Source organism: Lepidochelys kempii, chromosome 10 (assembly GCF_965140285.1).
Source record: "Lepidochelys kempii isolate rLepKem1 chromosome 10, rLepKem1.hap1, whole genome shotgun sequence".
NCBI classification, from domain to species: domain Eukaryota; kingdom Metazoa; phylum Chordata; order Testudines; family Cheloniidae; genus Lepidochelys; species Lepidochelys kempii.
Genome location: NC_136389.1, coordinates 8,096,013 through 8,121,573, shown reverse-complemented (window position 1 = coordinate 8,121,573; position 25,561 = coordinate 8,096,013). Strand labels below are relative to the sequence as shown.

Below are 25,561 nucleotides of genomic sequence, written 5' to 3'. Positions count from 1 at the left end.
GGGCAAGACGAGGGAGCAGGAGGCAGGCTGGAGAACAAGGCAGCTTGGTGGCAGGGCCAGCCTGGAGGCAGTCTCACCCCAGGACCCCCGAGGGGCCGTGCCCTGGGTGGCAGGTCTCCGCTGAGCCCAGAGGGGCGCGGAGAAGGGGCTCTGCACTGGGGGTGGGGGGCGAGCCGAGAGATGGGATGGGGACCGCGGGGGGTTTGCTCCAGGAGCCGCCTTAAAGCCGCCACGATCCCCTAGCGCCGAGTCCCGGCTCCCCCTGGGCTGGTGCCGCTTTAAGGCGGCGCCTGCGGCCGCCGGTCCCTGGGAAGAGGAACTGGGGCTAACACTGCCGGGTTGGGCTGCAGGGCCACGGGCAAGAGCCGGGCTCGCCTAGGCGCGCTGCCCCGACCCTCCTCCGGCGCCGCTTGCCGCTTCGGGACGGGGCTGGGCGGCCAGCGGCTCTTTGCAGGGCGCGCTGCCTCGCCTCCCCGCAGCGGGCCAGATGCGCCCCGCGCCGCGCTCCCTGGCCCCGGCCGTGCCCCGCGCAGCGGGCCAGATGTGCCCGGCGCTGCGGGGGCCGGGGCAGCCCGGCCCCTCCTCTTAGCGGCCGCTTGCGGGCAGCTGCAGCGGACGGAGAGGGCGGAATTTCCTCTGCGCCAGGATCCCCAGCCCGCCGCCGCCGCCGCTCGAGCCCTGGGCCGGAGTCGGCTCCCCTCGGTAGCGTTGCGGCGGCGGGAGATGGAGCCTCGCGGCCGGCCTGGGGTGGGGGTGGCTGGGCCCCAGGTTCAGCGATGCCCGTCATGATAGCCCCTTGATCCGCTCCCCCCGCCCCACCCCCGGCTCAGCCATGGCTGCACTGAGCCGCTTTCTGCACCCACACACCCGGCGCGGCGCCCCCTTCACAGCGCTGGGGCTGGGCAGGGCTCCCCTCTCCGGAGCCAGGTCGTGCAGCGCCAGGGGCAGGCGCCTGCGCGTCTTGGTGGACATGGATGGGGTGCTGGCGGACTTTGAAGGAGGATTCTTAAAGAAGTTCAGGGCCAGGTACCCAGAGAAGCCGTACATTGCCCTGGAGGATCGCAGGGGCTTCTGGGTGTCGGAGCAGTATGGCCAGCTGAGACCTGAGCTGAGTGTGAGTTAATGGATTTCTCCCCCACACCCCCGTTCTATTTTTGTTCTTCATTATTTGTCTGACACACAGACGGTAAACTCTGGTGGGCAGGGGTTGTTGTCTTAATTTGTCTGTGCATCATCTAACGTAGGCCCTGATCCTTGGTCGGGGCTCCTCCATGCTACAATAAGAATTAATAATACTTAAAATCGTTATTATTATTAATAATAATGTATATATTAGGGTTTCAATGTTGATTTTTTTTCCCTCCTGAAATTAAGCGGATTTTAATGCAGATTCTTGCGGCAGGCTGTCTTTCTATTTTGATCAGAGGGAATGAAGCATCTGGCAGGGCCAGAGTCAGGAGACTGGACTAGATGGACCTTTGGTCTGACCCAGGGTTGCCGTTCTTATGTTCTTAAGATAGTGTGATTTCTTCTGAGATTTCAGCAATGGTTGTCCACTGCCATGTGTTCCCAAGAACTTGGGCTTTAGGGGTGTTCATGGTGTTGGGTTATCTCATTGTATCCATCACATTAACAGACATCACTCCTGTTAAAACCTGCAAACTCTTGGGGTGAAATCCTGGACGTCCTTGGTAAAACTTCAGTGGGGCCATGATTTCCTCCTGGGTTTCAGACAGTGCCCAGTTGATATTGGAGAAAGGGAGTCAGGCTGTTTCTGTATGGTATTTTGGCAACAGCATTCGGGATGCTGCGCTCCATTTCGGGCCACATCAACAGAAGGATATTGACAAATTGGAGGGAGCTCAGAGAAGAGCAACCAAAGTGATCAGAGAGCTGTGAGGGGATCAGCTTTGGAGGGAAGAGTAAAAGAGCTAAATGCCCATAGCCTGATAGCCTACAGAGATTGGAAGGGTGTTAATTCCTGGGGGAAGGGGTGATTCTATACAGTTCCAGGGGATAAATAAGATCAAATAAGAAAAGGAAAATGTTGGGTGAAGATCAGGAAAATCTTAGCAGTGAGCTCTATTAAACCAGGGAAAAGTCTCCCCAGGGAAGTGGTAGAATCTCGAGGCCTTGGACTTTCAAACCTAGATCAATCAGAGCACTGAGCACAAGAACAATCCTGACCTGGCATGAGATGATCTGGCAGGTGTTGTTCCTCACTAAAGGCTCAGCTCTGCTCCCATTGAACGTAGTGGTAAACCTCCTATTGACTTTGGGAGCAGAGCCAGCCCCTGCATCCCCAGTACAGCAAAGCACTTAAGCACATGCAGAAGGTTAAGCACGTGTGTAAGTGCTTTGCTGAACTGGTGCCGGATGTCAGCTGTAGAACGATGATTTATAGCTTTTATACCCCACTGGTATAATGCACTGTAGTTTGAGTTGCAGTGAACATTATTTTAACTTAATAACCTGTTACAGTAACTGCTCTTTTCACATGGACGGGAGGATTCTCGGCAGGCTGCATTGCAGCCCTAGGAGTTGCCTTCACTTTTTATTTTTTTAACATGCACTAAGGTGTGTAAGAAGGATTGTTTCCAAACCACTGGTGCTACTTGAGTCTTCTGCTGCCCTTCAGCTTCCCTGGGGCAGCAGAGTGATGGGATTTCTGGTTTGCTCCCTCCCGCCCTTTTAAGTGGGTGTGTTCTGCCCTCCCACATTCTGCACCCACGTATCTGACAGGTGGCTGGACTTTGCTTTGGTGCTCTCCAGCACTGAGCAATTAATGCTTAGGGTAGATTGTGGCCCAGCTGTGCAAGGGAGTATAGGGGATTTAAGGCTCCTCTGTACTCCCATGCATGACACTAGAGACCTAGATCGCAGGTAGCAGTGCTGGAAGCTGGATCATTACATCCACCATGCAAGAGGGTGGGAGTGGACAGGGTGGTGAGGGGGCAAACCCTTGGCTCTGCCACCACCCAATGCACAGGCTAGCATAGCTAGATATAGGCCTGACACATGGTACTTCTCCCTGAGAGCAAAGGGGAATCTGGAAGGCAAAATGTGGCTCCTGGATTCACACCTTGCCTTCTGATCTGCTTGAGGGAAAGTGGAACAGCCTGCTGCCCAGTGCTTGGGGTTCATGACAAAGCCACAATCGAGCCCTTAAGCTGAATTCAACCTTCTCTTGCTCCTGTCATGTTAAGACAATTGCTTATGGGTGAGACCTCCAGAATGTCCCATTTCTCCCCTCCACCAAAGGATCCACATCCAGGCAAAACAATTCTGCGACTATAGATTCATGGTCATCAGTGAGGATGAAACCAGGGGTGTGGCTGACGCGCACTGCAGTATTCTCTGTTCCCCATGGCCCATAGGTCAGGGCAAGTAGAGTATGAGAGCAGCTCTACCTTACACAGAGAACCAGGAAGCCCCTGGACAACCCCAAAATACTCCAGAGCACAAAAGTGGCTTAAAGCCACCTTTGCACCTCTGATTCTGCCCCAAGCAAAGAAGCACAGGGCCTATGTGTCATCACAAATCCTTAATTGCACAGCTGCCTTCAGAATATTTCAAGGCTGCTTCCAGATTGCTCCAGTTGGGTTGCAAAACAGTTCCTCCAGCTGGGGCTGAGCGTGCTGCCATTGCCCAAGGATCTCAGTGCTCAAGCTGGGATCTTTATGCGCAGGCCATCACTATGTTATTTTTAATCGGGGAAATAGAGTTTTTCTTTAATTTAGGCCTGGCTTGCATGTTTCTAGTCCCTTGCCTGGATCAGTAGCTCTGGAGCAGATGTGATTCTGTGATCTTCAATCAGTATGGTGCAAATCTCTTCCTCTGAACAGTTGATCAAATCCAAATCAAATACTTCCAAAAGAAGCAACCCCACAGCAAAGACAAGCTAGATGTGCAGAAACACACTCCTTCCACCTTTTTGTTTTTGAGCATGAGACCACAAAAGACTGCTTTCCTTAACAATCTACATGTCATTAGCAATTTAAGGCAGTGCAAGGACTTACAGGTGCACTGAGTACACCCTGCTCTCTAGATCCAGCTACGAGGTGTAAATTACAGACCGCTCCCGGTCTCTGGTCTCCCTTGTCCCAGGATTCTGCTCCATACACTTTGCCTTCCTCAGGCCTCCCTTTTTTCCGTGGCAGCGTTATAACAAAGTGCTCAAGCCCTTGTCCTCAGGGACTCTGGCACATGCTGAATTTGCCTTGCTCAGGAACTCACTTGACTGGTATTTTTTAGACAGACCCTTGAGGTTAGAGGGGTAGCATTCCTTGCCCCCATTGGGGCATTTTGGTTACTACCTTAGATTCTTTCATGGAGACCAAATGTCCCCATAGCACCCAATGCTGAACAACACTGCATTACAGCAGATTTGGGAAGCTAATCTTCTTCAGATGGACCTGGGTCATGAGATTCAGATCCAGGGTTTGGGAGAATTCAAGTTTTGGTTCAGGACCCTCTCTCACACCTGCTGTCGGACCCAGCCAGCCTCTTGAACACCTACCATCTTCTTTCCAGGTGAAGGGCCATCAGGGGGGGAAAATGCACATGGCAACCCAGGGCAGGGAGGAGAGGAGCAGGATGGACTGTACAGTAACTGGGTTGTTTGCCCTTGCAGGAGAAAGCAATCAGCATATGGGAGTCAAAGAATTTCTTCATTGAGCTGGATCCAATCCCAGGGGCTGTGGAAGCCGTGAAGCAAATGGCCAAGTTGGAAAAGTGAGTACACGTTCACAGTTGTGGATGGGAGGGGGTCTAAGTGCCACAGGGCATTTGTGCTCTAGCCTTCCGCCGCTGGAGATCGGGTGGTTCAAATTCCAATGGGTGAAAATTAATGTGATCCTAGCGTCTGTTGTAAAGCCCTCACGTACTTAGGTGCAGTTGTTGATCCGATTTAGAGCCGCCTCTGCTGTTCCAGTTGTGGGACTTCTTTTAGGTGGGAATTGAGCTGCATTGGCAGAGCTCTGGAGAGAACACTTTTTGTTCGTAATAAACACGTGTGTGCACATAGATTGGTCAAAGCTCTTGGCAAGACAGTCTGTCCTGGTTTGCTCCGTGTCAGTGAGCATAAACATCATATGAATGGAGATTTCCAGTTCTAATATCTAGGCCTCCCTGGGACCTGTCTACAGGTTTTGCCTACTCCTAAAGTAGGAGCCATAGTTTTAGCAGAGATTTTGCTAAGCAAGCTATAGCACCTGAGCCCTCCTGGCGTCTGCCTCCCTAATGCCCTCTCTCAGATGTGTGCCTGGGTTAGTTACCTCAGTGCCCACTCACCAGAAATGCTTTTTCGTGTAACCCTGTTCAGTATATGGCGGCGAGTTCCAGTCAGGGCTTGGTGTCCCTGTAGCAGCAACCAGACTATTTAGGGGTACGTCTTGAATCCTACGGTGCTTTTAGAGCTGGAAAGGGAATTAAATTGGTGCGGTTCCCCACTCTCGCTCTCTCTCTCTCTTTTCCCGGCAGCACTGATGTGTTCATCTGCACAAGCCCGATCAAGAAGTACCGCTACTGTGCTTATGAGAAGGTAAGCAGTGAGTGAGCCGTGTGGAACGGAGTGGAGGGGGGTGGGCTAGCTCTGGGACTGGGCCCCAAAGCACAAGTGTCACCCATGGAATGTAAAATCTCTTGCTGGCCAGTGTGTTTCTCCAGCCCCACCCCCTATCGCTGCAGAGCTCTTCCGTAGCATTTGGTCCATCACACTGCAAGGTCAGCGCCTGTGTCTTGTGCTTCCCAAATGATCCCAAAGCACTCTAAAGGCTATATATACCAGAACCACTTCATTCGCCTCTAGGATGCAGCCACCTCTGAGATGGAATATGGCAGCTGTCTGACAGAGCACAGTGACGCTATGTAACAGTTTGGGATAGGAAGTGAAGTATATGCTCTCCAATTCAAACTGCAGGGGAAATTTAGATAGGCAGAAAGCTATTACCCAAGGATAGGTTGGCAGGGCTAATCCTTGGTACCTTCAGTAACCACATATGAGAGTAGGGATAGCCTTGTGGCAAATGCCCAGGTCTGGGGAACCAGGATGCCTGTGTTCTAGTCCTGCCTCTGCCCCTGACTTGCTATGCTGCCTTACGGAAGTCAGCTGACCTCAGTTTGCCCAGCTGCAAAATGGGAGTGGGTTCTTGCCTACCTCACAGAAGGCATTGGGGCCTTAACTAATTACTGTCTGTGAAGTGTGCTGAACTCCTTGGGTGGAAAGTGCTATGGCAGGCAGACACTATGATAATTATAAGCATATGGGACCTTAGTTTTTACATTTCATCACAATCCCCAGAAATGATTGGTGATTAAAGCATGAGACACTTCTCAGGTGTTAGTAAGTGGACAGTGAGCTGAACAAACAGGAGATGCACAGCTGGGACCATGTTGGGTGCAAATTGGAGGGAAATCAGTGTCCTTTCTGGGCCATTAATACTGTTACCCCTTTTGGCCCCAGTGGTTAGCTATAGTTAGGAACCCTGCAGGCTGTTTCTATCAGGAGGAGACGTTGATGGAGTCAGGTATATTTGATGCAATGCTGTTTGTTTATAAGAACGTACAAAGTCCTGTTCCCCTGAACACAGTGGGAATCAAACAGCAGGAGACAGTATCTTTGCTCTCAGCTCCAAGCTCCTTTCTATAGCCAGGAACTTGGCTCAAAAGCTCTCCGCTTAGCTTTTTCTCAGGGCCATGCAGCCAATGCCTCTGTAGCTGTGTCTGGTGCTTCTTTGCTGCCTTCTTTCTCTGCTTCGCTGGTTCTTCTCCCTCCCACACAGGCACACACCTCCATGGTCCACCAAGTAATACCCAGCGAAAAACCCTCCACTCACCTAGCTCAGCTCCCTGAGTGGCTTCACATGTAATGACGAGTGCCTTTGGTTTGGTTCTATTGTTTCTTACATTCATCCCAAACCCAGGGTGGCTGGTACCCTCAGCAGTTTCACTGAGGTTTGTCCCAAATCCGAACAATGTACTTGGCAGGGTGTCCTCCCACCCCTGCCCCCAGAGCCTCCTGTCGTTCCTTACCTTTGTCTTTCGCTAGCAAACCAATGTCAAGTGCTCTGCACCTGGTATTTGATGCTGCCTTTCATCTGAGCGGGTGACCATGCGGCTGCTGAAGCCAGCCTGCCCTACCTGCCACACTAACTGCGCCACCCTCTTGCTTTCCAGTACGCTTGGGTGGAGAAGCATTTTGGCCAAGAATTTCTGGAGCAGATCGTCCTAACGCGAGATAAAACTGTGATCTCTGGCGATCTGCTTATAGATGATAGATCAGATATTACAGGTACGGGAGATTGGACGCGGTAAAGGTAACTGTATGATCCTCCTGGGGCAGGTAGACTGGGGTTGCTCCCCTGCCCGTGTGTTTTGTTTACTTCTTTATGGACCTTTTTGGCCATTGCTGAATGCCTTATGCACGTCGGGCTCAAGTACACCTGCTGTACTCCCAGCTACGTTGGCTGTAATGTTTTTTCGGGCTGTTATTATTGAGCAAGAGCTGCCAAAACTCCTTGCACTGCTGATGCCTGCCAGAGATTGGATCGGCATTTTCTTAGAGCCCAGGGGCATTTGGTTCTGGGTCAGCCCAGGGTGGAGAGAGGGTCTAGCAGGGAAATCCGGATTCAGAGCTGAGCCTCCCCAAGGTGTGGATGGGCAAGTCTAGTGAGTGGGACAGTGGGCTGAGACTCAAGAGACCTGGGTTCAGTTCTTGGTTCAATCACAGTCTCCCTTTGGGAACTTGGGTAAGTCACTTAGGGGTTGTCTACGGGGTGCATTAGTCTGCACCAGTGGGGTGTCAATTCTAGGGCGCACTAGCCTGTCGTGCACTAACTGGCCCGGGGGGGACCCTGCTGGTGCACACTAACAGTTCCCTAGTGCACGTTGATGTGGTCCCGTTTCAAACAGTACAGCGTTACTGTGCACTAGGGAACTGTTAGTGCGCACCAGCAGGGTCCCCCCCAGGCCAGTTAGTGTGTGACACGCTACTGCGCCCTAGAATTGACACCCCACTGGTGCAGACTAATTTACTGGGCAGAGAAGTCCCTAATCTTCCCTGTGCCTCCATTGCCCTGACCATTACATGGGGATCCGCACTTCCCTACCTCCCCGAGAGTTGTGAGGATGAAGTCCGTTAGCGACTGCGAGTTGTGCGGATACCACAGCAAGGAGGACCAGGGTTGTACCGAGCTAGATGGGGTTGGACATGGGCCCATCTCTGATGAGATCCCAGGTTGCTGGAAGTACAACACCAACACACGGACCCAGCGCCTCCTGCAGGGTCGTGATGGTGCTCGAAGGCCCCTCCCTGAGCCGCTTTGCTCTTCCTGTCTTTCAGGAGCCGAGCTGAACCCCAGCTGGGAGCACGTTCTCTTCACAGCCTGTCACAATAAGCACCTGCAGCTGCAGCCCCCCAGCAGGAGGCTCCACTCGTGGGCCGAGAACTGGAGGGCGATCCTGGACAGCAAGCGGCCACTGCACAGCTGGGCCATTTAAAGCGACAGGCCCCTGAGGCTGCCCCCTTAGCTGAATGGCGCCTCAGTGCGCTCTGTGGTGTCCAGCTCTGGGCTGAAACCCACAGACAGACAATCTTGCTGGGCAGAGTAAGGAGAGGGGCCCTGGCGGGGAGCGATCGCAGCAGCACCAACCCCAGAGAACAGGGCCAAAGGGGGATCGTGTTCATTAAGCTAGAGGCTACTGGGCCATGTGTGACTGGGCCGCCGTGAAGCAACAGAAGGATTCTGGGCCCATGCCACTACAGGAAGCCCTGTCTACCGTGTGTCCTCTTTGCACCCAGCTCTATATAACTCAGTGGCACCTTAGTACTGGCATCTGGTGACACCAAATGTAGTGTCTCCGATGGACTCACCTCTCAGCTCGTTACCCGGCGTCCCCTGGACCTGCTTCGTGGTGCGGATTAACTTTGGAATACCCGCCCCCCCTATCTACACTGAGTTGGAGCACTGGATCAGCAGTTTGCCCTAGAGGACTGTTTGCCCTAGGGTTTGCCCTAGAGGACTGTCAACATCCTTCCTCCTCCACCCATCCTGACACAGAGGAGTGGCGTTCCCTTCCCTCAGTCCCCAGCCTGCCTCTTCTTCATTCTTTGGCTCACCTGCTGTCACCACTCCAAGGGGAGCATCTTCGTGCAGCAGCGTTCGCTTTTCCTCACAGCTGTGACTGTGACTGCCGGGACTGCCTTGCAGGAGTGCATGGAGGAACATTGTGAAACAAGGTGCTGGGGGGCACGATCCCCTCCAGCCAAGAGTGCACATTGGTCACAAATAGAGTCCAAGGGAAAGGTCTCCTCAGAGGGCCACCGCACAGAATCTCCGACTCTCCTGCCTGTCCCAAGGGGTAAGGAGGACTCTGCAAAAATGCAACACGCAAGATTGACAGTGGCAGCGACCAGAGAGCAGCCACGGCCTCAAAGGGGAAGGGTCAACATTCAGAATGGGCAGCTGGTACGCTGGCTCAGCTGTGCTGCATGTGGCATGAGATAGCAAGATCCAGGCCATGGCTAAGTACCCATGTGATCAGGCTGCAAGAAGACTGGCCCAGCATCAATATGCCGAGGATGGCGTTCCCGCCCCCACCATGGCTCTGGCAGTAGTGTCCGGGTGAGGGGAGTGTAGACAGGGCCAGCTTTAGGATTCTGGGGGGTTCCCCCCTGAAACTTTCCTTTAAACTCAACCTACTCTTATCAAAGTAGCCTCCTCCCAAGCTGGTGTAGTATGGTTCTGTCACGACCCATCTTCCTCGAACATTGACAGAGCGACACAACAATGCCTGAAATTCAGGGGATATAATTATCCTGCAACCTGGGCTGGTGAAAATCAGGGACACGTTACTGATTGGAGGACAGGGGCAACCCCACTTCGATCATCAGGGACCTGCATCAGCTCGGCGATGCCGAGGGGCTCAAACTGATTTTGGATGTAACCCGGCAGCACCGTCTTTAGAAAGGGCTCGGATGGCGGCTGTGCGTTGGCGGGGGTCACTGTAGGGGGAGATGAACGTTCGCAACTCCTCCCTAGGGCTTCCTCATTCCAGATGAGTGAGGCAACAGCTCTGGCCCAACATTTACTTCCCCCAGAGATCATAGGTACTAGAACAAGCCGCACCCACTGGCTTGAAGTGGTTTCCATTGTACACAGGGTTTACAGTTTAGTTCAATGGCTCTCAGCACCCCCACTATAAAAATGGTTCCAGTGCGCCTGCAATAGATTGGGGAGCCCCTAACTAGCTTGAAGTTATCCATGGGCTATCACTTCCCCTCCCCCCACAGTGGTTTTGGAGGCTCTTCTCCCCTACTCAAGACTTTATTCCTGGGATGGTTGGGGTTCTCTGTCTCAGCTGTTAACTCTCGAGTGCAGCCCCGTGAGTTGAGATAGTCAGTGTCACGCGACTGGCATGCCTCTCACAGCTGTGCCGCACATCAACGACCATTGTTCAACTGAAGCACCAACAGGTGGCTCTGCCATCCCATCAATCCTTTCTCCATAGGCTGGCTATTAGGAATGGGCAAGCTAATGGGGCTGAGAAGAGAGAGGTGGATGAAATAGGCATGATCTAGCCCGAGAGGTGCGGTTAACAGCCTGAGCACATGATGGGGAGCCAGGAACTCATGGGTTTTCGTCCTGGCTCTTCCAATGATCCAAGTTACAGGCAAATCACTTTGCCTCCCTGTGCCCCGGCTTGTAAAATGGATACGTCAGTACCTCTTGGGGTGAGGAGGGGCTGGAACAACAGCCAGCCTCTAAATCTTTGAGGTGTGTAGGCTATTTCCTACACACATTGGGAAGAGAGGGTGAGTGAAGGAACGAAGCTAAAAGACATTGCGGTAGCCACAGTTCGTCACCAGGTGCCCGAGTGTGCTCTTTGGCACTGAAATAATTGACCAGAAGCACAGTTCGGAGGGCCCAGTGACCATACACGTTGATAAAGCCAGAGCCTGGGTGGGCCTCAGCATTGGAGATCCACCGCAGAATGGACAGAACCTGCCGTCGCAGTTGGAAGAACAAAAAGCTCAAGGCTGCGCTCGTTGGTATCTCTCCTCCCTCCATCAGACATCCAGAAAGCAGAGGGCCCTGCCAACACCACAGACCTTTACTACAGGCCTGCTGTCCTTCAGAGAGGGGCTTCGTTAAGTGGTGCAGAACGATCTCCTCGGAAGCCCCTTCCCTCTGCCAGGCTCATCCCGCTCTGTGTCCGGAGCGTAAGTTACCACTCCTGAGACCCACGGGCATTGCCTCCTGCCAGCAGAGTCTGGCCAGCCAGCATGCGTATTCCACACAATACTCTTGGCAATGAAAAGGAGAATCTCCCCCCACCACCCAAGAATGGGACCTGTGGGTTCCCCTAAGCTAAAGGCTCCCAGGCAGGAGGGCCGCCAGGTGTTTGCAACTCTTGGCCCTTTGCCTGCAGCAATCACTCTTCCCTGCAATCAATCTTCACACATTTGGATTCCCAACCTCTCTCCTTAGCAAAGCTGTAAAAAGCAGGTAAAGCCTGAAACCACATGGTGCATGAAAAAGCTGTTTCCCTGATTACTGCGCGGTTGGCGTTAAGCTCTTACCGAGATCTGTAGGACCTGGACATTGCACTGAACAAAGATGGTGCTTCAGGATTTTGCCCTTCCTCAGCTTTTACCACTGGGGCCAAACCCCAAGCTGTCGTGGGGAGCCATAACTGCTGCTTGGGGATTGCGAACGCTCACGTCTTCCAGGGTTTGAGCCCCTGTCTGCAGTGGGCGTTCTGCCTGAGGGAGGGCTGCAGGGTTTGGTCCAGCTTGTGTGTGTTACAGACTGGAAGGGCTGCCTTAAAATTTAAACCACTGTGTACATGCCTGCGGTGATCAAATGGGTATTGTAGCGGCCTGGGGCCCAGCAAGGTCTAGACAGCTGTTGCTCAGTCCGAGCAGCCCTTTAGCAGCGACGGGCGGCAGATGGACGTAGCTGGTGTACCACACCCTCCGAGGGCATTACATTTTTTTCAGCACTGTGTTTGATTTGTTAATTGTCCCAGTTCTCCCTCCCAGTCCCCTCCACCCCTCTGGGTAATGCTGTTATCTGGAAGGGGTTCCTAGCGGGAGGACAGAGCTTACTCGGGGTTACAGCTGCTATTCAGCATTATGGCCCTAGCTGCGAGTGTGACTTTGCTTTCTCATTGGTTGGTTATTTTTTCCACTTTTGAGGACATAATATTAAGAGTGAAATCAGGTTGGTCCTGTTTTACAGTGCCGGCACTTGGAAGAGGAAGATGTGTTTCCAGGGCTAACAGCCCTGTTATTCTTCTCTCTCACACACATAACGCGCACACCCCCATCCACCCCTGGCTATAAGCTGAACTGTTTGGACCATATCCTCAGGTGTGTAAATCAGCATAGCCAGTGATGTTAGGGAAACAAGGCCAATTTACACCAGTTGAGGATCTGGTCTTTAAAATGGTTACATTGTTTTGCTCAACTGAGATGCAGAGAAGCGGTTTTTTTAGATTTACAGTGTATAACTGATCCACCCAGGATCCTTGCACTAAATATTCAATTTTGTTGTCATTGCAGTTTATATAAAATAGGGTTTTAATATTCCTGGTACCATACTAACCGTGATAGAGGAGCGATTTTACCTCCAGGGCTCAGATTACTCTGGAGAAGGGTCATGTGGCACAAGCAACATGTTACCGACCACTGCTGCTTTCTTTTGGCAACTACGTTCCAGCCCATTCGATGGAATCCCCGTGTACGGAAATAGGGCTGGTAGGAGGCCACTTCCTGTTTTGGCAGAGAGGTACGTATCATACAACAGGGAGGTAGGCAATGCAATCTCCTGGTTACATTATGGAACTGGTTGTCAGGACTCCTGGGTTGTCTTCCTAGTTCTGTCTGTTTGTCTAGGGTTTGGTACCGGGATATCGGAGCATCATTGCCACAGACTCGCCATATGACCTTAAGCAAATCACTTACCCATTCTGTGCCTCAGTTTCCTCATCTGTAAAATTTGGATAATCCCACCTACTTCACAGGGATACTGTGAGGAGGAGCGGGACAACGTCATGTGCTTTGAGAGCCCCAGTCAGAACATGCTCTGTAATTTATCATTAATGATGTGCTTCCTCTCGGATAGGCACAGGAATCAAATTGGGGCAGGATGACCGTTTTGGGGCCCAATCCAAGGGTGTTGTGAAAATGCTGATCTTTACAGCAAATGCTTCTCAGTTCCCTGGACGTCAACAGAGATGGGTCAGGACCACACCTGCTGAAATCCAGAGACATTTGTTTTTCCCATTTCTAGTCACCAGTGGTGGGTGGGTGTATAACATATTGTGCGTATCCTATGGGGTGTCTACTGGATACAGCTGCAGTACATGGAGAGACTGAGTGGGCAAAACATCCTCTTCTAGCCTACTGAAATGAGGAAACATGACAGGTGGTGGCCATCTGGGCCAGTCTGGCACATCCCAGGGAGCGATAAGGAGCGAGGCCAGAATCTGGAAGGTTTTAGCTGCCTGAAAAATACAGCATGAGCCTGATCCCAAAGCTGGTGGTGGAGACATATGGAAGGACTTGCCTCAGGGCCTAGCTGCTCCGCGAGGCACCGGAGAGACTGTTGCACACGATGAGAAATGGGATTTGCTTGTAAAACTAAAGGGTAACAGTGCGGCTCATGGGTGAGTTGGTGGTTGTTCCGCTCCCAGGCTGACAGGGCACTGAGCAGTAGCCCTTGTGTTGATTTGACTGAATTGGAGGAAGAGAGAGAGGAGGGGGGAGTTCTCCTTCAGGGTGTCCTGGTCAATGGACCCCATCTTGGCAGTTATTAAACAGTTACTCTCTGAAGGGTGGTGGGCTCAGTCCCGACGGACAAGTGTCCACATCATGGAAGCCGCGAGCTTAGCCACTCCCTTGTTAGCAGGCACCAAGGTTTGACTGTGCCCCGGGGACGGAACTCCCCTCACCCGTCGTGGCGGTAGCCAGGATTGAGGTGGCAGCATGGAGGAAGGATGCATTAGTGCTGTGGCTAGATATCAGAGCCCAGCCATCACGGCTCTCAGTGCAGCGCTAAATTCACTTTAAAGAGAAAATTAGATTTGAGATAGGGCTTTTTACTCTTCAGGCTCAGCATCCCTAATTAAATAGAACAAGTAATGAGATTAAAACGAGGTTAGTCCATTCCCAGGGGAGTAGAGATAGTGGAATCGAGGGGATGTCACCGAAGGCTGAATGTGCCCATTAACCCATTTTAGCTTTGAGAAGTATGTTCCTGGGCATTACCAGCCCTTGTTATCACCAGCTAGCTCCAGTGACTGGCTCCAGGCCCCTGTCCTAAGGGCCAGATTCTGCTCTCGCTTACACCAGGGTAAGGAGTATCCCCTGAAGTCAGCAATACTGCAGGGGTGTAAAATGAGTGGGAAGCCAAGATCAGGCTCCATGGGTCTGATTCTTATCTCCTGTACACTGGTGTCAGTCACTGTAGTAAATGGAGTGGCACTGCAGGAGGTGAGATCAGAATCAGGCCCCAGGTGCTTCAAGTCAAAGCCAGCTAGCCTAGCCGTGAGGCCCCACTGTAGGGCCCATGGGTGTATGCAGGTGTCTTGCCTTGGTTATGTTGGAGATTTGTCAGTTTCATGTTTTGGGGCTGAGAGAAATGATATAAAAGGGATGTGAAAACAAATGTAAGGTGTCTGTGTATGAATGGATGCATAAACCTGGTTCTTGTTGTGTATCAACCACCCGACACTATGGGATCTATAGGGGACAGGAGTGCAAAGGGACCTCTAGGATGCCCAAGTCCAGCCCTAACCAAGGAGCAGGAAAGACTCAACCCTGTCCTTTCCGTGGGCCAAATCCTTCTCAGTGCATGGGAGAGATGTGGGGAGAGACGTGGAGCAAGAGAGACAAGCCCCTCTTGTCGTACATGGACCTGAACCTCTTGGGGCAACTTGAACCCTGGCATAAGCAGGTGCAGCACCCATTATCCTTTGTGGCAGTTGTGCCTCCTTTTGCTGGAACCCCATCTGCCCCGCAGCTCAGAAGGCTGTGCTATCCAATCGGCCCCAACTTCTGCCAGCCACAAGAAACCTGCATTGCTCATGAGTTTCCCAGGGCCAGATCCTGAGCTGGTGTAAGTTGGCGTAGCACCCCTGATGTCAGCGCATTTACACCAGCTGAGGAGCTGGCTCAGGCAAGACTGTTCTACAGAGTGCGTGCAGATAAAGGTTTCCAGGAATCCTTAATAGCTCTTAATCTTTCCTCCCAAGCCTTCCCTGCTACCTCCTTCAAGGTGGACACAACCACCATCCCTGCCTGTCACTGAGGGGGTGTAACACGGACATCATCTTCAGCTCAGACCGCACTCTAGGTCCTCACTTGCAGGTGGTCTAAATCTTGCCAGGTCTTCCTGCATTACATTTCTCGGATCTTGCCTACGCTTGTAGGGTACATGTGGCTACACGCAGCAGTAAAAGGTAGGCTGCTTCCACGCTTGTAACTACAGCATAGCAACCCACAGCAGTGAAAGGCTCCGGCAAGGGGAGGCAGTGGGGTAAGGCTCTGGCAGCCGGGAGACAGTAGGACATGACCCTGCTAAAACCAGCAGTGTAGACATAGGGGGCACGACTTGGGTGCGTAGAGAGCTGAGTAGGGCATATACTCTAGCAGGGCTAAGGCACGTAGGGGCACTCTGTTCACCTAAGCGGTGCTGTTTTTACCCGGGCTAGCTGCGTGTGCGGCGTCTGTTCTCTACACACCGGCATAAGTGTAGATGTACTTAGGATACAGTCTTTTCTATCCTTCCAGGCAGCCAAAAGAAACAGTCTGCGGAAGAGAAGAATGAGGGGGGGATTTGATAGCTGCTTTCAACTACCTGAAAGGGGGTTCCAAAGAGGATGGATCTAGACTGTTCTCAGTGGTAGCAGATGACAGAACGAGGAGCAATGGTCTCAAGTTGTAGTGGGGGAGGTCTAGGCTGGATATTATGAAAAACTTTTTCACTAGGAGGGTGGTGAAGCACTGGAATGTGTTACCTAGGGAGGTGGTGGAATCTCCTTCCTTAGAGGTTTTTAAGGTCAGGCTTGACAAAGCCCTGGCTGAGATGATTTAGTTGGGGATTGGTCCTGCTTTGGGCTAGATGACCTCCTAAAGTCCCTTCCAACCCTGATATTCTGTGATTCTATGATCTCAGCCGCTGCAACACCATCTCTCTGACCTTGACAAATGCTACCGTGCCCTGCTTATATCTATTCAGAATGGTGCTGCGGGGATCATTCTCCTAGCCTGCCGCTTTGAGCCCCTCTCTTTGCAGCCCTCCACTGCCGCCCCCTTCTGTATCGCATCAATGTATGCTTGTCTGGACTTTCAAGGCCCTTCCCTGCCCTACCTACCATCTCTCATTCACTGCTGAGATGTCGATTCCCAACTCTGCTCAACCCATGCCAGCCTCCAGTGGCCACTCGTTACATTTTCAAATGAGCATCTTCATGCTTTCTCCCCTGCTGCCCCTCTTGCTTGGGAGGAGCTCCCTGTAAACCTTGGCAAAGCTACTTCATGATCTTCCTTAGGACTCTCATTTTCTGTGCTGTCTACATAAACACTCGACAGCGGCTAGGCTGCCTGCGGGCCAAACACCACATCCTGGGGTAGTCAATTATTTTTTGTCAAGGTCCAAATGTCTTGGTCAAGGTCCAGACCCCAGAGAAAATAATTTAAAAAACCGCAACAACATGGGTGGCAGATGAACGAGCTGTTGGGGGAGGCTAGCCCCTGGCCCCTCCTCTGAGGTCCAAGGCCCCATCCCTCCCCTTCTGCCCCCCCCAGAGCCCAAAGCACACACCCTTGCGGCCGCCGGCCCCCCCGGTGCGCCCCCAACCCCAGCGTGCCAGGTGGGCAGCCCAGCCCTAGCGCCCCCAGCCCTGGAGCACCCCTTACCCCAGCGCCGGGCAGATGGCGGCACGGCGTGGTCCCAGCCCCAGCATGCTTGCCCCAGCCTCTCAGCCACAGAAGGGTGCCAGGAAGGGAACTGGGAGCAAGCAGGAGGGGCTTGGGGGCTGGAGCGTGGGTGGGGCGTCACCAGGCTCTTTGTGCAGGCACAGCCTTCCCTGGCCTATGATACCCACTGCCCATGCCCAACAATAATGATAATAATAAAAAGATTTTGGGGTCCATTCAAAAGCATCTGGCCGTCTGGATTTGGCCCATGGTCCAAATCCGCCTGTTGACTACCCCTGTCACATCCTGTCATGCTGATCAATATTGTCTCAGTGTTTCCTTGTACTCCCCCATCTGTCTGCGTGTCCATCTGTTGTCTCTTGAGTTGTACTTAAATGGGAAGCTCTTTGGGGGCAGGGTCTATCTTTTTTTGTTTTCTGTCTTTACAGCACTTGCATGGTGGGGTCCTGGTCCATGATGGGGGCACCTTAGCCGCTATGGTAATACAAACAGTAACATGATCATTGGCACCAGAAATGAGCTTTGTGGGTAGGTGGCGAGGGGGACAAGAGGTGCGGATAGCCACTGGTATCACGTGGGGAACACCGCTGGGCTTGTGGCAATGCTCCTGCCTGTCCCCAGCTACTTCGCTCCAGCGATACCCCCTGCTCTATTTTAAAGCAATTTCTAGATCTCCGCACACATACCCCTCCTGTGGCAGGGGCAGCTGATTGTCCACAGTTTCTTGAACTGCACATTGCCACAAGGTGTCGTCAGTTACTTATATTGAGCAGGTCTATAGTATGAGCATATTTTACAGCTGTTTAGCCCAGGTGCAAGTGAGGACACCCAGGGCAAGCCAGTGAAAGGCTGCATTTTTCCACCATGGGGGGTGGAGGGGAGGGGGAGAGAGAGGAACCTTCTCCCAGCAGGCGGCGCTACAATCCGATGAAGTGGGCTGTAGCTCACGAAAACTTATGCTCCAATAAATTGGTTAGTCTCTAAGGTGCCACAAGTCCTCCTTTTCTTTTTGCGAATACCAAATTAGACATTTAACCCTGCAAATGGTGCTGTGATCCAGACTAGTTTTCAAGAGCACTTGCTCATCAGGGGGAGTTTGGTGGCCTCCCTGGGCTCTGATGCAGGCCTTTTGAAAAGCTGCTGTTTGTTTGCAGTGTGCAGCCCACTGTGGCAAGTGGAGACTGTCAAGAGTGGATTGGGGTCAAGGAGATCGGGTCAACTGAACGTCCCCCCAAGATGGCTGGGAACTCAGTTCCAACTGTTTGATTGCTCTGTACAGGGGACAGGATCCAGGCTTCTTGGAAGGAGAGGCTACTTGATGGCAAGAAGAAGCAAGCTGCCCTCGCACCGGGGCAGTTCTTTCTCTCTTACCCTCACCCCCAGGCCAGGTCCTTCCCATTCACAATAACATCAGCAAAGACACCACCTGGATCATGGCTGTTCATTTTGGTGGCTTCTGTGTTTCATTGAGAGCTGCTACCACGAGACACAGATATATGAAGGTACAGGATACAACATCTCTGACCCAGCTGAGATATACTGGGTCTGAAGCTCCAATTTAGGTCATTTATGTTTAGGGAGAAATCAAATCCAATACACAGACACAGGAATGGATGCAAATCTGCTGCCCTTCCATAGGTCCTTTTAATGGAAGATCTGAAAGCCCAGTACCCTCATGAGATAGGGAATCACCTCACTCACTACTGAAATGCAGCCACCACTGGGGTGGGTAAACAGTTCAGGTGCTGAACAGTTTCAGACAGGATGTGAAGGACACTATATTTGATTGAAACAATATGATAATCCAGGGGGTGATGTTTGGCCTGGGCATCTAGGATGCTAATGCCACTATCTGGATGCTAATACCAGTCCCCGCTTAGAGGGGGGCGGGGGTGCCCTCTGCTGACATCACGGGCACCCCTTCCTGCGGTGCCTGTGTATTTCATACAAGTCTCCCGTCCAAGTCCTGACCCATCTTGCAAGCCCTATTGTAAGCACAGTCCAACGTGATCTCACTTTGAGCCATACTGAGCTATTGCCCCACACTTACTCACTAAAAGAAAAGGAGGACTTGTGGCACCTTAGAGACTAACCAATTTATTAGAGCATAAGCTTTCGTGAGCTACAGCTCACTTCCTCAGATGCATATCGTGGAAACTGCAGCAGGCTTTATATATACACAGAGAATATGAAACAATACCTACTCCCACCCCACTGTCCTGCTGGTAATAGCTTATCTAAAGTGATTTCCAGCACAAATCCAGGTTTTCTCACCCTGGATTTGTGCTGGAAATCACTTTAGATAAGCTATTACCAGCAGGACAGTGGGGTGGGAATAGGTATTGTTTCATATTCTCTGTGTATATATAAAGCCTGCTGCAGTTTCCACGATATGCATCTGAGGAAGTGAGCTGTAGCTCACGAAAGCTTATGCTCTAATAAATTGGTTAGTCTCTAAGGTGCCACAAGTCCTCCTTTTCTTTTTGCGAATACAGACTAACACGGCTGTTACTCTGAAACTTACTCACTAGTAGCTTTTCTGCATTTAATGGAATAATGATCAAACATCTCTGAGTCTGACTGAAACCAACGAAAGGCAGGAAATTCCAGGGTAAGCAGAAAGGGTGTGGGGGAGAAAGGAATAAGATGTGATCTGAGGGGGTGCATGGGTGAAGCCAGTATTGTCACCCAGAGCAATGGTCAGCAACGAGTGAACAGCTGCCCTCTATGCAGGGAGCAATCTCTGTGATGACAGACTCCTGAATTCAGAGTGCTGTGCCCACCGCAGCTAGTACTAATGCCCTGCGGGACTGAAACATAAGTGGGAAAAGTGAAAGAGGCAGAATGAGTGACTGAGAACCAAGCGAGGCTCAAAACAAGTGGCAGATCCCAAGACAGCTCTACCCATCCTTGGGCATTTACACTGTCCTGGAGGGGATGGGGGCGCAGGCCAAACTAGATGTTCTTCCCATGTTCTGGAGAGAAGGTTCAGCACAGCTCAGTCGGCAACTCAGTTTGGAACCAGAGGGGTAAGGTTCAGTCCAAATCCTGACCCATCCAAGAAACTCAAAGTCATCATGAGCCCATCGCCACGTTGTTTCCTGCTAACAAACCTGTGCTGTGAACCATGTTCTTGCACCAAAGTCCTGGATCAAATGTGAGCCTGGGGAGAGGCTTTTCCTATCAGAGCGGGGCGATCTTCGCTGTCCCTGTAGGCTGTTAAACTGACTGCTTAGTCCTCTGATGTAACTGTACGTGCCCACTAGGGGAGGCTATATGATCAAATGTAACAATCTTGGAACTTGGCTCATTCCCATGGGCACCTGTTGCACACGCTTCAGGAGGAAAGAAGCAGATAGTTTCTTCCAACACTCTGTTCCCATCAACCATTTTATGGGATCCCTCAGTAACTGGCTGGGGTGGGGGGGTCAGGACAAAGGGAACCCCCTTTCTTGTATTCCAGCCTTATAATTTATTTGTCACCTGGAGGGGCAGGAGGTTGAATCGAGGCACTTCTGGGCTTCCACTGTGATATCTGAGCATCAGCCCCCTACAGGAAAAGGGGAACAGCTGTACTTCAGCCACAGTGCTATGGCACGTTTCCATGGGCCCCAGCAACATATGCTGCCCTTCTCCTCCAACATAGACCCTGAGAGCAATCATAGTGATTGCTTAATGCTTTGCCCTTCCATTGCACCTTCCATTCAAAGGATCTCAGAGCACTTCACAAACACTAATGAGCTAATTGGAAGCCGATAGGTCAGTAATGACAGCAGGATGATCCAGGAGTTAGAGCCACACATTCATGCATTCTCTAAAGATTCCAGCTTTGGACTGGCAAGGAGTCTGGCTTGAGAATGCTTCTGAGCCCCTGTGCAACTCAGATCCCTTTTCTTGCATTGGCAATTAGGCAGGTGAATTTTGCTACCCTTGTGAAACCTACCCTGGAGGGGGAGAAGGGAGGATATTGCCCCAGAGGGATCCAGGCTTTTGCCTCATGGCTATAATTACTTTATTCCAAGGGGAGATCTCTCTCTCTCTCTGAGGGCTGCATACAGTTCTCAGCCCAGGAGTGGTAAACCTAGGGTGTTCCTTCATGCAACCTGCGGGCAGAGGCACCCATGATATAGCCACCATTAATACACACACGGGATGTTTTATGTACTGCTCGCAATGACAGGTGTAAACACTAAGGGTTTGTCAGCTGCAGCAGTTGCTACTGGCCGCTGAACTGCTAGGAGAGACACAGAAACAAGCCAAAACAAAAACATGCAGCCAACCGCTAAGCAAGAATTAATGAGCCTTGCAGTTCACTCTGAAGGCCGCCTGGCTCGTGTGCTGGCATACCACCAGGAAAGCGGATTCCAAAGGTGGTGATTTCACTGAGAACGCCTGGGCCAGGGAGTTCAATAGAATGAAAAGCAGGTAAACATACCCACTCAGGTGGAAGAGAGAGAAGCTTAGATCTGAGATGAGGTGGGTTGAGGGCCTCCTGCCAAGGCAGACAGAGATAAGGTCACTTGGGACTGAATGCAGTCCACATGGGAAGCCTGTTGGATTAGCCCCTGGGAGGTCATGCAGGGAGCGATTGGTGTGTTTCTTGGGGTTCACACTGAAAGTGGCACCAGAAGAACTTTGCAGAAGATACTGGTAAAGCTCCTATTAAAGTGGTGTTGATAGGCAGCCGTAAGTCTGTGGGCTAGTTTGGATTCCTATTCTGGCAGGCGCTTTCCAGACACAGAGACATGGCCCTTGCTCTGAAGCACTTGGAACCAGAGCAGCCCGACAACGTACAGGCGGTGTGGGATAAGCCAGAAGAGCTACACATTCTACCCTCCCTGAAATATCAACCCTCCCATGACCCTGTGACCCAGACACTGACCGCAGGCTAACTCCTTGTGAGGGTAGGTCGAGACTGCAATCAGGAGGTGGAATTGCGGCTAGATCAAAGCTAGCTTGTGTTACAAAGAGCGCTGAGGCATCAGTAGCCCAGGCAGCGTGTACCCTGGGTACACACTCAAGCCGCTGCCCCAGAGTCACTGTTGCTGTTACTCGAACTAGCCTTGATCTCCGTCGATTGGGTATGTCTGCACATGCTGGAGTCACCCTCCTGACTGCAGTGTAGATATGCCCCAAGTGTCACTTAACTGGCCCTTGAAGGAGGAGAGGGCCTGAGGGGGGAGTTCTGCTAGGGCTTTCCATGAGGAAGGGGCAGAAGACACAAAGACAGCTGTGAGAGATGCCGACCAACAGGGGCTCAGGGTTGGCGTTGCTGGCGGAGCAGAGGTGGGGAGCGATGGGACGCAGCCAGGAGCCGATCAGTGGGGAAGGGCAGAGTTGTGAGAGGCCATGACCAAAGGACAATACATTTAAGCTGCGTGTGGTGGAAGAGGAGTCAGTGGAGCTGGAGGGACTCCGCAAGGGGTAGGGTCGGAACCACAGGCCGAGAAGAGGCTCTCAGCGGCTGGGTTTGAAGCAGATGGGATGAGGGCGAGGTGGGTGTCCCGGTGGAGATTACAGTAGTCAGGATGGGAGAGGAGGAGGGCCTGGGAAAGATTTTTAGTGGGGCGCACAGAGAGAAGAGGGTAGATCTTAGAAGAGTTATGGAGGAGGAAGCAGCAAGCCTTGGACAAGGTCTGGATGTGGAGGAGAAGGAGGAGTCACAGCTCTGGAACTGGATGGCGGGAACCTGGTCAGGACAGAAATATAGCTCTGCAAGTCAGCATACAGAGAGGGTAGCTGAGATCATGATGGAGAGGCAGCTAGCCAGAGACTGGAGGAAGGCAGCAGGCGGCTCTCATCGGGCAGCAGTGACTTATGGTAATGAACAACTCCGTACAGATTGGAGAACTATGGACCAGTGATGGTATATAGTTTATAGCTAGCGTGTAGTTTGTTAAGGGCTTTGAGCTCACTGGATGCAAGGTACTATCATATAGACTGCAAGTGTGAAGGGTTATTAGCACCCTCAATGCCTCTCATTGAGAAACAGAGTTGAATCTTACAGGTAGTGGCAGAGTGAATGAGAACAAAATCTGGTCATCCTGAAGGGCCAGTGGTTTGAGCATTGGCTTGCTAAACCCAGGGTTGTGAGTTCAATCCTTGAGGGGGCCATTTAGGGATCTAGGGCAAAAAGTGGGGATTGGTCCTGCTTTGAGCAGGGGGTTGGACTAGATGACCTCCTGAGGTCCCTTCCAACCCTGATATTCTATGATTCTATGATTCATTTCCCCCTGGGGGAATGGATTAGCATCTCCAGTGTCACAGTAATGGAAGAATGGGCCGGGGGAGGGGGGGTGACAGGACAGGGGACTCCCTAAACCCTTGCCCGAGACATTTTTAACTGATTCCAGGAATTTTCTCCAGCCGGAATATTATAGTGTGTGTGCTTCCAAAGATTTCCGTGAGGAACTGGTTAAAAACAAGTCACTGGGCTCTGTGTCTAGGCTTTTGTCCCATGTTCATCACACTGGTAGCAGACTACCCAGCTGACCAGAGGAGTATCTGCATTACTTCTTAACGGTAACCCCAAGGCACCTTTGCATATACCCTCCCCCCACCCCCCAGCCTTTTGTCTCTTGCTCTCCTTACCACAAGTTTTAAGAAAACAAGTAAGGTGCCCGGGTGCGTAGGGGGGTTCTAGGAAGTGGAACATGCCTCTCCCAGCACTGCTGCTGCAAGGCTCTCTAGAGTGGAACTGAGATAAGTGCCACACACCCGTAACTGCCACAGTGTCACGCACAACAGGGAAACAGGCCACAGGTGACCAGTGCAACTGTGCCGGGGTGGCCGAGAACCCCCACAAGAGCTGGCAGGGCAGTTTTGCCATTGCTGATCTTCATCGCTTTAAAACACTCGCCATAAGCATCCAGGGAGGGACCAGCCAGCGCAGCCATCTTCCGGGCAACTTTCCCCACTCAGGCCTGTCTATGCACATCCCTCCCAACCGGCAGCAGCCCCTGCTGTTCCAGCCACGGGGCCCCGGTGCACGGCTCTGCCATTACACCTCAGTCCTGACATGCAGCCCCTTCAGCTATTCCAGGGCTGGGCCTCCTGAGCAGACACTCCTCGTCATGTCTTATTATTGACAAATATCCCCTGAAGACCAAACTAATTCATTAACCCTTAATGCACGCCCCAGCTCTCCACACACCCCTGATCCCTCCACCCACACTTAACTCACACACTATTTTGGGGGTGCAATGGGGGAGTCAGGAAGGATTCCGGACATTCCCTAACCCTCTCCTCTGCTGGATCAGCACTACGCCATGCATTCCTCTCTCTGGAGGTTTACCGGGTTTCATCCTTCATTGAATGGAACCTCTCAATAGTCCAGTCCCAGTGAGGAATAGGACTCCTCTTACCGGAACACAGTACGTGGGGCGGGCTTAGGTCACACACATATAGTGCTGGCTCAGGTTTCTTGTCATCCCCAGGCCCCTATGCACATTGAATTCATCTGTCTGACAAAGGTCCTTGGGTGCGTCTCTGGGGCTGCATCGGTGAAAAGCTGCTGACGCCTGTGGAACGTGTTTTATTTAGAAAGAAACCTGCCCCCATCTCATTTCTTTCCAAACGTTGCTACCCACTGCCCTTGGCAGAGAGGATGCTGCTCAGAGAGCTAGATTGTTCGTATCTGAAAGTATATCTTTTCATGCTGGTTATTCTCAGGAGAAGGTCAGGGAGTTTGGATGCAGCTCCGGGAAGCACTGGGCTGTCTGGAGGGGACACAGTGTGGGACACCCCTCCATAATGGCGCAAGCAGCTCACTCTCAAAACAGAAACAGAGAGATGCTGGTTTCTCCCTGGTTCTTTGCTGTCCAAACCAATCCTGGAATGATGAGCCCTTGAATCAGGATCTAAGCCACCCCTTCCCCCAATTCTGTCAACTCCTTCCCTCTTCCACTCCAGGATGCCAGCTGGGCCGGTTAGGTTAACAAGCCCCAGCTGCACTCACTCCACAGGCAATTAGGCTGTGGTTTTAGGGGCCTACCTGGGACCTGATTTGCAGGAAGTGCTGTTCATTTGCTGCCCCCATCAACGACAACCCGTGGGGCGGATGTGTGGCCTGTCTGAAAACCAGGCCCAAGGGGTCTCAGGTTGGATTCCCCAAAATTGACACCACCCAACTTAGTAGCCATTTTTTTTTTACCTTAACTCCTTCCTGTCTGGTTCCAAACTTCTGCAGGAACTTCTGGGGAAACTGAGTGTGGGGCCTTGGCTCTGCCTAGCTTCATGCTCAGCCCCATCTTGTGACCCAGATGTGTTGTGTACCCTGCCACAGGGGACTGATGCCAGCTCAACCTCTGACCTGTCAGGATACAGATGAATAAAGATTAGCAGCAGCAACTTAGAGCCTGTTCCTGAGAAACCAGCCTAGTACTCTCCATATTCTAAGGCAACACTTACAACTCCCTGCAAAAGCACTTCACTCCCCTGCCAAAGAGCAAAGCAAACCCCAAGGAACTCAGGGCTTCCAGCTAATCACTGAATCCTCCCGCCCACTTGTCCACAACACGTTCAGGTCTTATACATCACAAAACCAGCTGCATTCTCCTGCTGGGTGACCTTAGCAGGAAGGAGCAAAGCATGTGATGGGCCCCCGGGAGACAGAAT

At 52.0% G+C, this 25,561-nt stretch overlaps 1 protein-coding gene across 1 annotated transcript; it reads left to right on the top strand.

Annotated features, from left to right (window-relative positions):
- The first annotated feature begins 269 nt into the window (after window positions 1-269).
- On the top strand, window positions 270-17,923 carry NT5M (5',3'-nucleotidase, mitochondrial). Its single transcript, XM_073361850.2, has 5 exons — window positions 270-1,114; window positions 4,634-4,734; window positions 5,482-5,542; window positions 7,177-7,291; window positions 8,342-17,923. The coding sequence occupies exons 1-5, from the start codon at window positions 833-835 to the stop codon at window positions 8,497-8,499; spliced, it is 717 nt and encodes a 238-aa protein (XP_073217951.1). The 5' UTR covers window positions 270-832; the 3' UTR covers window positions 8,500-17,923.
- Window positions 17,924-25,561: the final 7,638 nt, after the last annotated feature.

Bases quoted from the DNA above. Each gene is read 5' to 3' on its own strand.
- NT5M (XM_073361850.2), top strand. From the start codon at position 833: ATGGCTGCACTGAGCCGCTTTCTGCACCCACACACCCGGCGCGGCGCC. The intron at 4,735-5,481 runs GTGAGTACACGT...TTTTCCCGGCAG, and splicing joins CAAATGGCCAAGTTGGAAAA to CACTGATGTGTTCATCTGCA. The intron at 5,543-7,176 runs GTAAGCAGTGAG...CTTGCTTTCCAG, and splicing joins GCTACTGTGCTTATGAGAAG to TACGCTTGGGTGGAGAAGCA.